Source organism: Leucopleurus acutus, assembly GCF_964270905.1.
Source record: "Leucopleurus acutus genome assembly, chromosome: 14".
NCBI lineage: Eukaryota > Metazoa > Chordata > Mammalia > Artiodactyla > Delphinidae > Leucopleurus > Leucopleurus acutus.
Window position 1 is genome coordinate 34,133,336 of NC_139156.1, and position 14,175 is coordinate 34,147,510.

The window sequence follows — 14,175 nt, forward strand, 5'->3', positions numbered from 1 at the left end:
TGTAATAGTTTGGAACTGCCAAAAGACACCAGCCGAACTGAGCAACTTCATAACAGCCAAACAAAACAGTAACTTTATTAAACCCTAAATAAATTTTTGAACGTGTTGCTGTCTTCTTGAAACTTCCTAGGAGGATGGTTTGTCTATCAGCAGAGGAATGAAGTTCACAATAACTGTGGCATCGAGATATACTACCAAACAGACATGCAGAGCACCTCGGAGAACATGTTTCTGGAGCTCTTCTGTCAGATCATCTCCGAGCCATGCTTCAACACTCTGCGCACCAAGGAACAGCTGGGTGAGGGGGAAGCAGGGGATGGCAGGATACCTCAGTCCTTGAGGAACAGCCATTGTCCTCGAGAGCATTCTCCACATGTACAGTCCCCTAGCATGATGCTTCAGGCATGCTGTACTCAGAAAGACTGTGAAAGCCTGTTTGTGGGGAATCCACTTCTAGAAGATAAGCAATTAACATCTTATGGACATTACAGCAGTTCTTAAGGAGATGAACTGTGTTTACATTACATACAAGTCTATAAAAAGGTCATTTTGGGTGGGATGCTAAGGGAAGTCTGTTATGGGTGACAAGGTGGGAAGCAAGCCATCCACAGAAGCTTAGATTTACTGAATTTTGGGTTCATTGAGAGGGCAGGTATTTTCTTTTATTCATCTTTGTTTCCCAAGCCTGGGGCACATAGAAGGTACTCAGTAAGTGTCTGTTGAGGAAATGTTTTGGCAGAGTTCTAGGCGCTGTTAAAAGCCTTGGAGATCTTGGCAGGTGTGATCAGTTAAGGAAGGAAACAAGCCCCAGTAACGTACATTGAATAACCAATGAAAAAGGATTTGGGTGAGTGTCCCCAGGTAACAATCTTTTTTTAAATAACCACAATGGTAGATGCTGGACAGCAAAAGTGGATAAGTTATGGATGGTCTTTTCCTTCATGGAGCTCACAATCTAGTCAGGGATGCAGAACTGTAAGAAATAATTGTAGTACAGTGTGGCAAATGCTACTAAGAGTGTTCAAACTCTAAAGGCTATGCTGAAGGAAGGGAGGTGTGGTTTGGGGCAGAGCAGCTGGAGAAGGCAAGCCACGAATGCTGTTTAGGAAAGATGTAGACGGTAGGTAGTGTATGAGCTCACAAGGTGACAATGGAAGTATGACCTTCAGTTACTTGGTCTAAAGATTTGCAGTCTGAATGGAGTTGGTCCAGGAATGGGTTATCTAGCAAGAAATGCAATAGTGGAGGCAAGTTCACATAAGGAACTTGGACATGAAAGGAAGCCGAGCTAGGACAATGGTTAAGGGATGAAAATGAGTCCAGCATTTCATAGGGATGAGAATAACTTTTTTTTTTTTTTGCGGTACGCGGGCCTCTCACTGTTGCGGCCCCTCCCGCTGTGGAGCACAGGCTCCGGACGCGCAGGCTCAGCGGCCATGGCTCACAGGCCCAGCCGCTCTGCGGCATGTGGGATCTTCCTGGACCGGGGCACGATCCCGTGTCCCCTGCATCGGCAGGTGGACTCTCAACCACTGCGCCACCAGGGAAAGCCCGAGAATAACTTTAACATGGATTGAAGGGGATTAACTAGCAGACACGGAGGAGCCTGGGAATATTGAGTTTGAAAGATAAACAAGGGTTTTATCTCCAAATTTCTAACTATTCTTCAGAGAGCTCTTCTGCCCTGTCCTTAGGAACTGAAGATATTTTAATTGCTCATTTCTTCAGAGGTGAATAATATAAAGCCCTAAAGTAGATTTTATTTGCTCTGACAGGATAATTTTTGAAAGATTAAGAGTGACCCATGTCTCAAATGCCAAGGTCCTGACTGGCTGGTGTTTGCGTTTCAGGCTATATTGTCTTCAGTGGGCCACGCAGAGCCAATGGCATACAGGGCTTACGGTTCATCATCCAGTCGGAAAAGCCACCTCACTACCTAGAAAGCAGAGTGGAAGCTTTCTTAATTACCATGGAAAAGTCCATAGAGGACATGACAGAAGAGGCCTTCCAAAAACACATCCAAGCATTAGCGATTCGTCGACTAGACAAACCAAAGAAACTGTCTGCAGAGTGTGCTAAATACTGGGGGGAAATCATCTCCCAGCAATACAATTTTGACAGAGGTAAGACAAAATTAGGGCCCCAACATTCATGGCATGTAAGTAAAACATTTGAGGACATTGATGCCATTCTACAAAATGGTATTTGTTTTGTAGGTGATGTTCCAGTATGATTTGGGATGGGGGTGGAGGCATACCACTTCTAAAGAATCTTTATTTAATGTAACAACAATTTCCTAGTAGAAACTTTAGCTTTTTTTTTCCTTCTCTGAACTAGAGCTGGATCTATCTGTGTCTCATAATAATGCACTAATAATAAATCTGATTTCACTTTTTGTGTTCATTCAGTACGCCCCTGAGGCTCTGAGCACAGATATGTAGGTATTTCTCATAACTCTAAACGGAAAATGTGCAAATTGAACTCTCTTGAGACAGGTGCTGCCCTGGAGGCGCAGGGGTTCAAATGTTTCCCTTTAGGGATCTCCCAAAATTTGTCAGTGCTTTTAGATTTGGGAGACTGTGCTCCCCAAAGTGTCCTGCTTATCAGCTTCCTTTTGCCTTTCTTAGAACAGATAAACAATGGAGTGCGCTCAGCTATACTAGAAGTCAGAAAGAGTTGGGTTGTGTTCTCACTGTGACACCAACAAGCCAAAGATCTCAGCCAAGTAACATTTTTTGGGCCTGTGTTTCCTTACCTGTAATTTTTCTAGCAGTTGGATTCACTGGTAATAGTACTGGGTTGGCCAAGAAGTTCGTTCAGGTTTTTCCATAAGATGTTTCGGAAAAACCTGTGTGAACTTCTTGGCCAACCCAATACCTCCCACTTATTGAGCATTTGCCCTGTGCCCCTGGTATTGTGTTATTGTCAGTTAAGTAGTTGTTATCGCCAATTTCTAGATGAGGAAACTGAGGCTCAGAAAACTTGAAGTGACTAGCCCAAGACCCAACAGCTCATAACTAGAGAGACAGGATATCCTCTTACTTTTTACTTGAAATTTATTCCCTTACTACTTGCAGGAGCAGATGATCACTCAAAAAGGTGGATTCTTAAGAGTGTTGGAGTGAAGTATATTGTCATTTAGTGTAGTGTTCTGGGATACTTAAAATGAAAATATTGTAAATTCTTGTTTGATTACTTTTTTAGATAATACAGAAGTTGCCTATTTAAAAACACTTACCAAGGAAGATATTATCAGATTCTATAAGGTAAGTTCAATTTACATGTTTAGATTTTGACTGATAAGGAAATATTGTATGCACTGTGTTGTGTGTTGCTGCTTTGAGCCCATTCAGGCAGGATTTATGAAGACATTTTTATGGACCTGAGTATTTTGTGTGTGTGTGTGGTACGCGGGCCTCTCACTGTTGTGGCCTCTCCCGTCGTGGAGCACAGGCTCCGGACGCACAGGCTCAGCGACCATGGCTCACAGGCCCAGCCTTTCCGCGGCATGTGGGATCTTCCCGGACCGGGGCACGAACCCGTGTCCCCTGCCTCGGCAGGCGGACTCTCAACCACTGCACCACCAGGGAAGCCCTGGACCTAAGTATTTTTGACACATATTACTGTTAGGGAAAAGAAATAGTCCCTATTGAACTCAGTACTGTTTTTCTCTCCCTCTGGACCGAGGACTGTGGTGGCCCTTCCTGGCTTCCAGATCCACCTGTTTAGGTTACCCTTCTGTTTCTTCTCTCTGTTCCTCGCCTCAGCCTGCAAAGAACATCGCTGAGCTTTTGGTGGGAAGAAAGAGCAAAGAAAACAAATAGAACTTGGGAATCAGATTATTTTCCAGTCTCTGGCAACTGTAAATCATCTTCACTAATTTAGGTGCCACTATGGCTCCTTTTACAAATAAATGATTACTGGGCTTCCCTTGTGGCACAGTGGTTGAGAGTCTGCCTGCCGATGCAGGGGACACAGGTTCGTGCCCCGGTCCGGGAGGATCCCACGTGCCGCGGAGCTGCTAGGCCCATGAGCCATGGCCTCTGAGCCTGTGTGTCCGGAGCCTATGCTCTGCAACGGGAGAGGCCACAACAGTGAGAGGCCTGCGTACGGCAAAAGATAAATAAATAAATAAATAAATAAAATGATTACTCACCTTTGAACTGTGTTCAGAGATCTTCTGAGTTTTTTTTTTTAATTGTGTTTATTGAAGTATAGTTGATTTACAATGTCGTGTTAGTTTCAGGTGTACAGCAAAGTGATTCCATTTTATATATATATTCTTCTTCATATTCTTTTCTATTATAGGTTATTATAAGATATTGAATATAGTTCCCTGTGCTATACAGTAGGATCTTATTGTTTGTCTATTTTATGTATAGTAGTTTATATCTGCTAATCCCAAACCAGAGATTTGTGAGTTTTTTTTTAAAGTAGAATGACTTTTTATACTAATTATTATATTTATTTATTTATTTTTGGCTGTGTTGGGTCTTCATTGCTGCACGCAGGCTTTCTCTAGCTGTGGTGAGCGGGGGGCTACTGTTCGCTGCAGTGCGCGGGCTTCACATTGCAGTGGCTTCTCTTGTTGCAGAGCGTGGACTCCAGTAGTTGTGGCACGCGGGCTCAGTAGTTGTGGCTCGTGGGCTCTAGGGTGCAGGCTCGGTAGTTGTGGCGCACGGACTTAGCTGCTCTGCGGCATCTTCCCAGGCCAGGGCTAGAACCTGTGTCCCCGGCATTGGCAGGCGGATTCTTAACCACTGCGCCACCGAGGAGGTCCCAGATTTGTGAGCTTTAAATGCCTGAGCTCACTGAGAAAGTTCAGTTCATCAAGAGAAAAGAGAGGCACCACCATTAAAGTTTTCCCAGTACAGCTTGAAGAGGTTTACACCATCCAAATTTTCCCCACCTGTAACAGAATTCATAGAAGGGTAGCAAAAATTTTAAGTGGACATATAATGTGTAGTAACCATGCTAAGTGCAGAAATTAAAAATTTATGCTGCAATAGAGTTGTACCTAAAGCGCTATGTATATTCTTTGTAATGTATTGGGACCTCTAATTTGTGTAAAATACTTTTTTGTCTGTTTTTTAGGACAAGGAACAAAATTCTACTCCATAATTACCATAGTACCTTAGAATTATACCCTATCTAGTATCCTTAGCCACTTCTCCTGGTTCATATCTGATTTATCAGACACCAGGTTTTTCGTTGGGAGCTCAGGCCCTGCCTCATGCTAACAGCTCTGGGAGGGATGTCATCTGCTTCTCAAGGTCATTTCTCAGGGATCTGTTGTAACTGCCATAACAGAGTGGTGCTTGCAGTTCTCATTGGAATGATTTTGTGAAATTAATTGTACAGTGAAGGCTAATCAGGTCTAATTCACCACTGTCGGTGCTGTGTGGGCGAGTGAGGAAAAGGAAATAGCCCTGAGGTGGAGGTGCTGATAGTGTCATAGAAGAAAAGGGTGATTTAGCACTGTCTACCAGTTACTTTCCCCCCAGATCCTCTTTAGGACGACAAGGTTTCTGGTCTCTGTATGTGCAAACAAGTATTCATATAGCCAGTAGCACCTTAGCAATAAGAAAAGAGAGACAGTAGCAATTTTAGGTTCAAAATTTGACAGTAAAAGACAGTATTTTGAATGTCCCTTTCTCAGCAATGGGATTTGAACCATTTTGGCTATGGACATGGCTGGCTGGGCAATTTACCATTTTCTTTACCTCATGGCTCCCTTGCATTGTGTAGAGGAATTGTGCTTTTTTGCAGTGATAGTCTTTTTATTTTTAATATTATTTATTGAGTTTTAAATTTTGGCTGTGTTGGGTCTTCGCTGCTGCATGAGGGCCCTCCCCAGCTGCGGCAAGCGGGGGCTACTCCTTGCCGCGGTGCACGGGCCTCTCATGGTGGTGGCTGCTTCCCCTGTTGCGGGCTTAAGTAGTAGTAGCGCGAGGGCTCTGGAGCGCAGGCTCAGCAGCTGCAGCTCACAGGCCTAGCCACTCCGCGGCATGTGGGATCCTCCCAGATCAGGGCTCGAACCTGTGTCCCCTGCACTGGCAGGCGGACTCCCAACCACTGCACCAGCAGGGAAGTCCCAGTGATAGTCTTTTAAAAATATATATATTTTGACAAGGGGGAGGCTCGGCCTGTGAAGGGGCAGTGGGTGTATGGAAAATCTGTGCACCTTCCACTCAATTTTGCTGTGAACCCAAACTGCTTGAAAAAATAAAATCTATTAAAAAAAATGTGTGTGTATGTATGTAACAAAAACGCATACTTTTTTTTTTAATTTAAATTTTTTTTTCTTTTATTTTTTGGCCACACCATGCAGCATGTGGGATCTTAACTCTCCGACCAGGGATCGAACCCATAATCCCTGCAGTGGAAGCACAGAGTCCTAACCACTGGACCACCAGGGAACTCCCAACACATACATATTTTTAAAATAAAACAATATATAAAATAAGATTCTGTTCTGAAATATAACCCCAGGTAGTCTTTGTGTCTGTGGAGAGAGAGCTGCAGTGGGACCGTGAGGGGCAGAGTTGGGTGTGAGAGCAGGGCTCCAGGACACGTGTCTGCTGCCAGGCTGTTCAGCCATCCAGAGCCCTGCTCAGAACTGCTGGCCTCACTCAGTGATCTGTGGGGCAGCAGCAGGAGCACATATGGCCTCTGAGCACAGACTCTGGGCTCAGCCCTATCACCAGCTAGCTAGCTCTGTGACCTTGGCCAAATTACTTAAGCTTCCTTATTTACAAAATAGAGATTATGGGGTATTCATTGAAATGAGGTATGTAAAGTGATTGGCACTTAGTAGCATTTATTAAACAGTCTCTATCGTTATCTCTTTATTAGTAATACTCAATCTTAGGATTTTTAAATATTTTAATCAGAATGTTTTAGATCGGAATATGTTTTCCTCCTTGGTGTTATAAAGTGGGTTTTAGTTGTGTTGATTTACTACTTAAGACTGTTACACTTTGTGAGGTTAGTTACTTGTTCTCAACTGCCTACAAAAGAGGGTGCTCATGTTCAGCTCTCTTTGGTTCCTAAGACATTTATTTTAAGACATTATTAGTTATGTGTGTTCAAAAAGAATGATGACTTAATATGACTTACTGTGATGTTTCCAGAAGAAATGAAGATTTCTCTTTCCTTCCACAAATTCTGTTATTTATTTGAAGTTACAGGTGGTACCTGATTATTGAATTTGTGAAAATAGCAGTTATAAGACTGACTTTCTTGTCTTAAAAAAATGAGAGTGTTTATTACCAAGCTTACGCTAAATCTAAAACAGGCTTTCCCTAGCTATGTTCCATGGTACAAGATACTAATAGGGGGTACCTAGAAAAAAGGGTTTCGTGACCATGTACGTTTGGGAATGACTACTCTTTATTCTCATTCTTGGTGAATCACAGAGCATGTTAGCTTTTTAAAAGTTCTAAGAACCCCATAGTTAAAATTTCTTTAGCCCAGCATTTGTTTAGTTTTGATTAACAAAATATTTCCTAAGCTGCTGTCACTATGGACACTTTTTTTTTTTGCACAGAATACCTATAAGTATCTCTTAGGACTCTAGTGTTCCTTAGAATAGAGAAATTCTAAGAAATTTCTGCAATTGGTTGATTTTTAGAAAAATGGGGATTATCCAAAGTTGGTCAGGAAATTGAACAGGATATTCTGCTGTAACCGATACAGGTTAAGAGGGCAATGAAGGTCTGGGTGATAAGGGATCAAGAATAGATCTTTGGAAGCAAACGTTTTACTCCAGTAAGATGCTCCCAGATGAGGCACTGCCTGTTACTGGAGGCTGACCAGGGCTGAGCTCCTGAAAGAGGCTGTTCTACCAGCTGGCAGAGCCGTGGGCAAGCTTGCTGTGCAACCTCAGCAGGGCTTCCATTGCAGCTGCACAGGGCCAGGCTTGCAATAACTGTTCCGTAAATAACCGTGAGTCAGTCTGGCTTTGCTGATGATCTCTTCCTCTGAGGTTACAAAACACTGCTGCTGGCTGAGGCATCAGGGGAAGCTTCATCACAACTTGTGTTTTCCCTTTGGAAAAGACAAATACAGGTCCAGCATCAAGGAAAAGGTGAGGAGACACTTCCCCACAGGATCCTTCTCCTGGCTTTCTTGGTAGTAACTAAGGGGAGTCCCTCAAAGCAACGTGGTGGAATGGAGAGAACAAGCAAACCTCACTTCTGGCACCATCCCTTCCAAGCTGTGTGACTCCACCTGTGTGACTCTTTGTTTTAGAGTCAGAGTCTCTAAAACAGGAATCAGCATGATGTTTAGCTTACAGAGAATCAAGTGAGCTAACATAGGAGAGAGGCTGATACAAGATGACACTCAAGAGATGTTAGTTTTCTTCTTTTCTTAGGGGGCAAGCATCGTGGTCATCCCTTAACTAAGCTCAGGCCATTGTCTCTGCAGACACTGCAGACCAGTAGGTGCAGCCCTGCATCACACCCCAGTGAGAACTAGGCTAGGGTTTTAATCCCAGCCCAGGTACCTACTAGCTGTAGGAGCTTGAGCACTTAATCTCCTTGGACTCACTTTTCTCATTGTAAGATGGGGTTAAGAATAATTCTTGCCTACCTCCTAATTTTTGTGGAGTTCAAATGAAATACTGTAGGTAAGGGGAAAGAAAGGGAGGCGTCTTTACTGTTTCTGACTGCGTGAGAGCTGATTCTTCATGGTCGTAAGAGAGCACCTCATTTTAAGTTCCTTAGTGGGGCAAAAGGGTGACCTTGCTATTCTTTCCAACCAGGAAATGTTGGCGGTAGATGCCCCGAGAAGACATAAGGTATCCGTCCATGTTCTTGCCAGAGAAATGGATTCTTGTAAGTATTGAGTATTGGCTTTTTCAAAAGTGTGTTTTTAGGCACGCGATAGCTGTACCATGCCATAGTCACAGCCCTTATAGACCACCAGGAAGTAAAGGGGCACAGAAGGGGAACTAACTGGAGACAGGGTCCGCTCTGTCAAAGCAAAAATAAGGGGAAAAAGGAAATGAGGCAGTGAAGGAGAGAGCCAACAGCAGAGGACACAGTGCCGAGCTGGCCACAGCTCCATAAGAAAACAAGGCCAGGTGCTGGTAGGGCATCTCCAAAGAAGCTGCATGGGACAACTGCATGTGGCGGGGGAAGGGTGAGCAGTTTATCTGTCCTTCCCATCTCCTGTCTGTGACGGTTTGTCCCATGACCATTTACTCCCCCGGCCTTCCAGGTTGTTTTACTGGGTCCTTCCAGGTGGCCAGAGCCTCAGGGTCCAGTGAGGTCAGAGCTGGGCACTAAAGCAGCTGTGGCCAAGGCTATTTAAGCACAGTAACATCATGAACCGTCATTAGGGACACTCTGGATAGGAGGCAGGACAAGCGAACAAGGCCTTGGGAGCACACACCCTAAAAGGATCTGAAAGGTACATGAACGGGACCTGGTGCAGAGTTTTAGTGAGCTGAGTCTGGTTTGTGTTTGTTTGTTTGTTTGCTCTTGTGTTCAAGTATCAATAAGTGCAAAGCATTAAACCTTTTGTTTTTTATAGGTCCTGTGGTTGGAGAGTTCCCATGTCAAAATGATATAAATTTGTCACAAGCACCAGCCTTGCCACAAGTAAGAAATATAAATTTCATGTTAGCTTGCCCTGTTAGAGGACTTCCTACTTAGAAGGAGCTTGTTCACCAGCACACATAAGACCTAGAGATTTCAGGTTACGAGGTATTCGGGCATCTACTTTAGGTCTCCCTTAAAGACCAGGTTGCCATTCTTTCCTTTTTCAGCTGCAGAGACTCAGCCTTTGCCCTTGTTCGCCTTGTCCTCTAGCTTGAACAGTTGTGTTACTCTGCAATGAGTCATCTCCAGCCACATTTCTCCCAGCCTTTTCCATGGTGCTTGTGCATTTTAATCATCTGGAAAGGTTGGCATTTACTTGCAAGAAGAGGAAGCTGGCAGTGTAATTAGGCTCTTGCCGGATGGGCACACTGGCCTCTACCACTCTGCCAAAGCGGCGGTCCTGAGCCCTCAGTGGGCCTGCCCTCGAATGCCCAGAGGAGAGCCAAGATTCTTCCCTCTGGCCCAGAGTCCCACTGGGGACATTCACCATAGGTTTGCATAGACCCTCTGACCTTACTGATCCAGGAAGAGAGGTCAGTAGATATAATATGTAATATATAGTGTAGAAACTAGTGTGTTTATGTAAAAATAAAGTTTATGTCCTGTTTGGTCTGCTTTTTAGGCTAAATACACTAAGAGAAAACTTTTTTTCTTTGCAGCCTGAAGTGATTCAGAACATGACTGAGTTCAAGCGTGGTTTGCCACTGTTTCCCCTTGTGAAACCACATATTAACTTCATGGCTGCAAAACTCTGAAGATTCCTCATGGGCGGGAAAGTGCAAGTGGATGCATTCCTGAGTCTTCCAAGGGCTAGGAAAACAATCTTGGCCACTTTAATATTTTCTGGTTCACTATTAGAGAGAAAAACAGAAAAAAAAAAAAAAAAGTTGTCAAATGTCATTATGTAGAAATATTAAAAATCCAAAGTAATTAAATTACAAAATCTTATAGATGTAGAATATTTTTAAAATACATGCCTCTTAATATTTTAAAAGTTTTCTTTTCATTACTAAGAGAAATGTCCCTTATATAACAGTACTTAAAATGTTGGATGATATTCCTATAGAAACTTCCTTATTCTGTAAAATAGTCACTTGTCAGAAGAAAAATATGTTAGCTTTTTTCTAAAAGCCTCCTAGGTTGACAGAGAAGACTTCAAAACGTGTAGAAAGATAATACCTTTTTAAAAATGGATCCTCAACTTTGCTTTCTACTTAATGGTTTCATGTAAATAATGGAGAACATTACATTTGGCAGATAATGAACAAAGCAATGTCATTTTCTTTTATTAGTGAAATTGCTGATTATATAAGGCATGGTTTTAATCTTTTTATAGAATTTGAACATGTTTTTTATTCAAACTAGTAAAATGCTGGAAAATTCTAGAACACCCTACTTATTTACAGTGCTAGAAATACAGACTTACCTTACATCAATTTTGTCCCAAACTGAATTTCTCAGGATTACTGTGATTTGTTTTTTTCTGATTGAATTATATTGACATTCTTGTTCATAGTTGATTTGCAGTGTTCCATCAGTGTCACTTTTTCCCATCAACACGTTGCTGTATTTATTTAACAGAAACAAACAGGGTCAACTTCAGATCCCACTGAGTGTGTGACATGCTTTTCCAACATCATCTATTCTAAACACCTGTAACTTTGTACTACGACAAAATTGCAGTCAGTATACAAACCAAAATATTTGCCCCATTATGAATATAAAAGGCAACACGTGCAAAGACACCTTTTTGGAGGTATAAAAAGGAAAGCCTTGGATTCTTCAATAGCGTGCTCTCCATAGAGACTCTGAATCCTGTTTTGCTACCAGTCTAATACTGCCTTAAGTGTAAAGTTACTTTTTGAATATGTAAATTCAAACATACAAACACACAGATGATGACTGGAGTGAACTTTTAAAAAATATTTTCTTTCATGAGATACAATTTTGGATGAAATTGTTACTGTAGATTTAACAGCTGTTTTGAAATATTAAAACTTAAAGAGAAATTGGAGACATACAGGCACTAGTAACAGTAAGTGGCCCTGTAGTTCACTAACTCAGGCAAAGTAAAGAATGGCATTTTCAAATGACATTTCACCTCCATATGACTTGATTTGCCAGGACTTCTTTCTGTAGAGCCATGTCTTTTCACATCTTAAGTTTTCACATTTGCTGTTTTTCTGAATAATCTGAATTTGGGGCAAGAATGATAATCCCAACTGTGGAGGCTGCTTTCGAAAGCGGGGCTCCATTTCTACTGTCAGACATATGTGGTGCTGTAACCATCTTTTTATCCCTGCCTTCAAGAGCTTCCTTGTATGAAGCCTGTCTTTGTCCATCAGAAGGTGCGTGAGTCATCGTCACTTCCTTCTGGTTTTATGCATTTGTAGACTATGCAGCTTTTCATCAAACTGCAGATGTATACGAGAGGGATCAAAAACTAGTCCTGAGTGCATAACTCCACCACTGGAAAAGTAAATAATCCACTTATATCTTTTCTGTGGAAAATTATGTGCTACTGGGTAACTTTTTGCTCTTTAAAAAAAAAGGGAGGGGGTGAAATTGAACGGTGTCACTTTTATGAGAAAGTCACGTGAAGCAATCTGAACGGCATCTCATGCCGTCTTACAGGAACTGTGGTTGCTCTTGAGCGCACTCCAGCATTGTCTGGTTTCCACTTTGGATCGAGAGCTACTGTTGGATCATTCAGGCATCCTTATGGATTCAGCTACATGGGTCCAAGCTGCAGTCCCTGAGCAATAACAGACTACCTGGCTACTGCTCTTTACTCAGCGCTTAGTAAATGAGATTTGCGAAACACTCTAAGGTGTTAGTTACCCGTGACTTTTTGAAAAGTCTTCTTTTTCACTGCTTGATGTGGAAGAGAGAGCATGTGACACAGCCAGTAGGTGGTAGTGTGCTAGGGTAATCCTGTTTACAATAAATTGCCTGAATTTCACCTCTGGAGTTTGCATTTGTATTAATTTTAGTTTCAGTGGCCAATCCTCAACCTACCTCTCAACATCCCGATTTGACGATGTTTCTTGCTTTCATTGTTCCCAATGTAGAAAGCAGTGGATTTTTTTTTTTAAGTGAATCTGGGTAACAGTGATTTAGTCAAATAAATGGGTCAATGTCACAGTCTTAAGAGTAGATCACTTTTGTAAAACAGGAATCTCAGTGTGAGAGGCTGAACTCCTTGCTGACCCCAAACCCAGAAAGATTTGTCCTGTGAGTTTCAGGGAGGAGAATTCAGAAGGCAGAAAAAATATTTCTCTCCTCATCTTCCTCGCATGTCTCCAGCGGCAGGTTAGGCAGATACCTTGTCCGATCCCTGGCTTCTTACTCCCTGTCAAAATAATCTTTCTACTCGTGTGGTTACCAGCTGGTTCAACCAAGCATTTCAAGGGGGAATCTGGTGGTTCTTCAGTTTCCAACCTAGGACAGTAGTGCAGGGCACGTGGTCAGCTTTGTGCTCAGGGAGGATGCAGCTGCCCCATCCGGAGGCCTGGAGCCACCCCAGGTTTTAGGGCTTGGTGCAGTTTCCGCCTCTCTCATGGTGTGTGAGGGGAATCATCTGGTCCCCTTCTCTTAGTCGCAGCATGTTCATGGTGAAAACCAAGGATTCTCACATACTCATCTGCCTTTGTAAGGATGGTTCCTGCCCTCCTAAGCCCTCCCTGGAAGGGCCTCTGACCAGTAGGCTTCTAGATCCCTAGTATTCTGTGCTGCCCATCCGATGAAGTTCGTTCACTGTCCTTATCAACCTGAACGTTGACCACTCCATGGTTTCTTGTGGCAAAGCGTCTTGGTAGTACTGAATTGCTACTTTTCTCACCCAATCTTTTGACATGGGAGGACGATGATTAAAATCATCATCATCCCAGGTTTTCGGAAGTGAAAATAGGCTCAGAAAGGCTAAACAGTTTGCCCCAGACCGTGCAGGAAGCACGGATTCAAACCTCCACTCAGATCTTTAAACTCTAGTTCTCATTGTTCCATGTGAATTTCCTGTAATAATGGGTACCAAGTCTACAAAGGTACTTGTGGAACAAAGTAGAAGGGCAGTTGTTTTTACATGTGTATGAAACTTAACTTTTTTCACTGATACCACCTTAGTCTCCCAACCTTTGCCTATTTTGGAGGGAGTGAGACCAAGTCTCAGAGTCTGTGTCCCTCTCCTCCAGTCCTCTGTTGTTTCCCCTCTGCTGGACTCCCTTGTGGCCAGTTATCACCACTGGGATCTCCCTCCCTCTTAGAGTCAATCCAGACCCATGCCACCTGGCCTGCTAGGCCCTTAAATCAATGCAAGCTCTCCTTGCTGTCGCCCCTGGAGTGATGAGATGATCTGGAATCCTTCAAGTGATTCTGAATGAGAGTGTGAAGAAGAGTCAACTTCATCTGTAACCCCACCCCTCCAGGACAACCACATTTTTTGCATTGTTATTTTGCAGTCTTTTTCCTGTGCAAGTAGAATGGGGTCATATATTCAGTATTACAACTTTTTCCATAGTCTATATTGAGAATTTTCCACGTGGGTACTCTTGGGAAATTTGTGCTATTT

At 42.9% G+C, this 14,175-nt stretch overlaps 1 protein-coding gene across 4 annotated transcripts in view; it reads left to right on the top strand.

Moving 5' to 3' along the window:
• IDE (insulin degrading enzyme) overlaps positions 1-13,057 on the top strand; it is a 112,851-nt gene extending 99,794 nt beyond the window's left edge. For 3 of the 4 annotated variants that reach the window (XM_082855028.1, XM_082855030.1, XM_082855029.1), the window contains exons 20-25: positions 131-298; positions 1,851-2,123; positions 3,205-3,266; positions 8,768-8,840; positions 9,541-9,608; positions 10,268-13,055. In XM_082855028.1, coding sequence (XP_082711154.1) covers positions 131-298; positions 1,851-2,123; positions 3,205-3,266; positions 8,768-8,840; positions 9,541-9,608; positions 10,268-10,363 — 740 coding nt within the window. In that variant the 3' untranslated portion in view covers positions 10,364-13,055. Of the gene's footprint in view, positions 1-130; positions 299-1,850; positions 2,124-3,204; positions 3,267-8,767; positions 8,841-9,540; positions 9,609-10,267 lie in introns of all 4 variants that reach the window. The other variant, XM_082855031.1, reaches the window with a different exon arrangement.
• The last annotated feature ends 1,118 nt before the right edge of the window (positions 13,058-14,175 follow it).